This window comes from Apium graveolens, chromosome 2 (genome assembly GCF_009905375.1).
Source record: "Apium graveolens cultivar Ventura chromosome 2, ASM990537v1, whole genome shotgun sequence".
NCBI lineage: Eukaryota > Viridiplantae > Streptophyta > Magnoliopsida > Apiales > Apiaceae > Apium > Apium graveolens.
This window is the reverse complement of record NC_133648.1, coordinates 82,117,396-82,119,529: the sequence shown is the minus strand read 5'-3', so window position 1 is coordinate 82,119,529 and position 2,134 is coordinate 82,117,396. Positions and strand designations below refer to the sequence as shown.

At 49.8% G+C, this 2,134-nt stretch overlaps 1 protein-coding gene across 1 annotated transcript; it reads left to right on the top strand.

The window, feature by feature from the left end:
• Positions 1–1,731, top strand: LOC141690976 (uncharacterized). The gene is made up of 2 exons (XM_074495728.1): positions 1–817; positions 986–1,731. Exons 1-2 carry the CDS (start codon positions 1–3, stop codon positions 1,729–1,731), a joined length of 1,563 nt encoding a protein of 520 aa, XP_074351829.1.
• The last annotated feature ends 403 nt before the right edge of the window (positions 1,732–2,134 follow it).

Here is a 2,134-nt window from a genome sequence, read left to right as displayed (position 1 = left end):
ATGGAAGAGGCAGATGGCAGGAAAAGAATACGTCCCGAGGGCCACGAGACTTGTAATTTGATTTCAATTGAGGAGTTGCCCGAGAACTACTTCGAGCACATGGGAATTCATGTGGAACCACGCCCAGGGGCCTTACTAATGGAAGCCTCTCAGCCCATCATGTTGATACAAGAGGGGATTGTAGAGGAAGCAAGTGATGAAGAAGAGAGCCCAGAACAAATCACTGCAAGACTTAGGAGAGGGAAGTGGGCACACAAAGAAACAACAATCACTATGGACCCACCCGACGGAATCACTCGAACTGTAACTGCAACCTCTGAACGCTTGATAAATCTGGCCCAAGCTCACCAGACCGAGCTCAAGGATGTGGAAGGTTTGGCAATCACGGAAATGGAAAAAACTAGCGAGGCTCGAGCAGATTTAGACCCGAGAATGCCCCCAATGGTCGAGAGGGCCGGGGCCGCAGAGGACACAATCCCGATCTTGGTAGACCCAAATGATCCCTCCAAGGTACTCAGAATAGGCTCTAACCTAAGTCCTGACTTGAGAGAGGATCTAGCCCGCTTCCTAAGGGAGAATTTGGATGTCTTTGCATGGTCACACTCCGATATGATAGGGATTGACCCAAATGTCATGTGCCACCGGCTCAACTTGGACCCGAAAAAGAAGGGGGTTAGGCAAAAGAGACGACCGATTAGTGGAGAGAGGGTAGAGGCCCTCAGAGAAGAAGCGGATAGATTAATGGGGGCAGGACTTGTGAGAGAAGCCTTCTACCCCGTGTGGCTGGCCAACCCCGTGCTTGTCAAGAAGCCCAATGGCAAGTGGAGGACATGTGTAGACTTCACCGACCTGAACAAAGCTTGCCCGAAGGACAGCTTTCCTCTACCCCGAATCGACCAGCTGGTTGATTCCACGGCTGGGCACGCATTGCTTAGTTTTATGGATGCTTATTCGGGATATAACCAAATCCCCATGTATGGGCCAGATCAGGAGCACACCTCCTTTATTACTGATCGGGGCCTTTACTGTTACATCGGGATGCCCTTCGGGCTCCTTAATGCGGGGGCAACCTATCAGAGACTGGTGAATAAGATGTTCAAACATCAATTGGGGAAGACTATGGAGGCCTATGTAGACGACATGCTGGTGAAATCGAAAGAAGCGAGGGATCATGTCCGCCACCTGGCAGAAATGTTCCAGATCCTAAGGGAGTATAGAATGAAGCTCAACCCCCAGAAATGTGTGTTTGGGATTGAATCAGGGAAGTTTTTGGGATTTATTGTCAACCATAGAGGCATTGAGGCCAACCCAACCAAGATACAAGCCCTACTCGAGATGAGATCCCCTCGACGGGTGAAGGATGTTCAAAGCTTAACGGGACGAGTGGCTGCCTTGAACCGCTTCGTCTCAAAATCCTCCGATAAATGCCAAGAGTTCTTCAAAGCAATCAAAGGAGTGGGGAGGAACTTTAAGTGGACCGAAGAATGTGAGGAAGCCTTTCAGAACATAAAGAAGCATCTCAGTAGCCCTCTAATGTTGTCCAACCCAAAGGCAGGAGAAACTTTGATCCTATACTTGGCCGTCTCCGACTTTGCAATAAGTGCAGTATTAGTCCAAGAGGAGGATGGTGTCCAACTCCCGGTATATTATGTGAGTAAAAGGCTAGCCGATGCCGAGACTCGATACACAAGCCTCGAAAAGCTAGCGTATGCTCTGATTCTGGCCTCCTGAAAACTCAGGCCCTATTTTCAGGCACATAAGATAGAAGTGCGAACCTCCTACCCCCTCGGACAAGTGATGCATAGACCAGAGTCTTCTGGTCGAATGTTGAAGTGGACGGTTGAACTCGGCCAATTCGAGGTGGATTATAAGCCAAGGACTGCGATCAAAGGTCAAGCCTTGGCCGATTTTGTGCTAGAATTTCCCCCACATCAAGAAGTAGAGCCGGGAGCCCTTGTTGTTATACCTAGCACAGAAGAAGTTGGACTGGAGAGACAAAATAGTGCCCCATGGTGGAGCCTATTTGTGGATGGTGCCTCTAACGGTGATGGAGCAGGAGCTGGAATCGAGCTAATCAGCCCAGAGGCGCACAAGATCAAACGTGCGACCCATCTGGCCTTTCATGCAACCAACA

Bases quoted from the DNA above. Each gene is read 5' to 3' on its own strand.
- LOC141690976 (XM_074495728.1), top strand. From the start codon at position 1: ATGGAAGAGGCAGATGGCAGGAAAAGAATACGTCCCGAGGGCCACGAG. The intron at 818-985 runs GCAAGTGGAGGA...TGTATGGGCCAG, and splicing joins GCTTGTCAAGAAGCCCAATG to ATCAGGAGCACACCTCCTTT.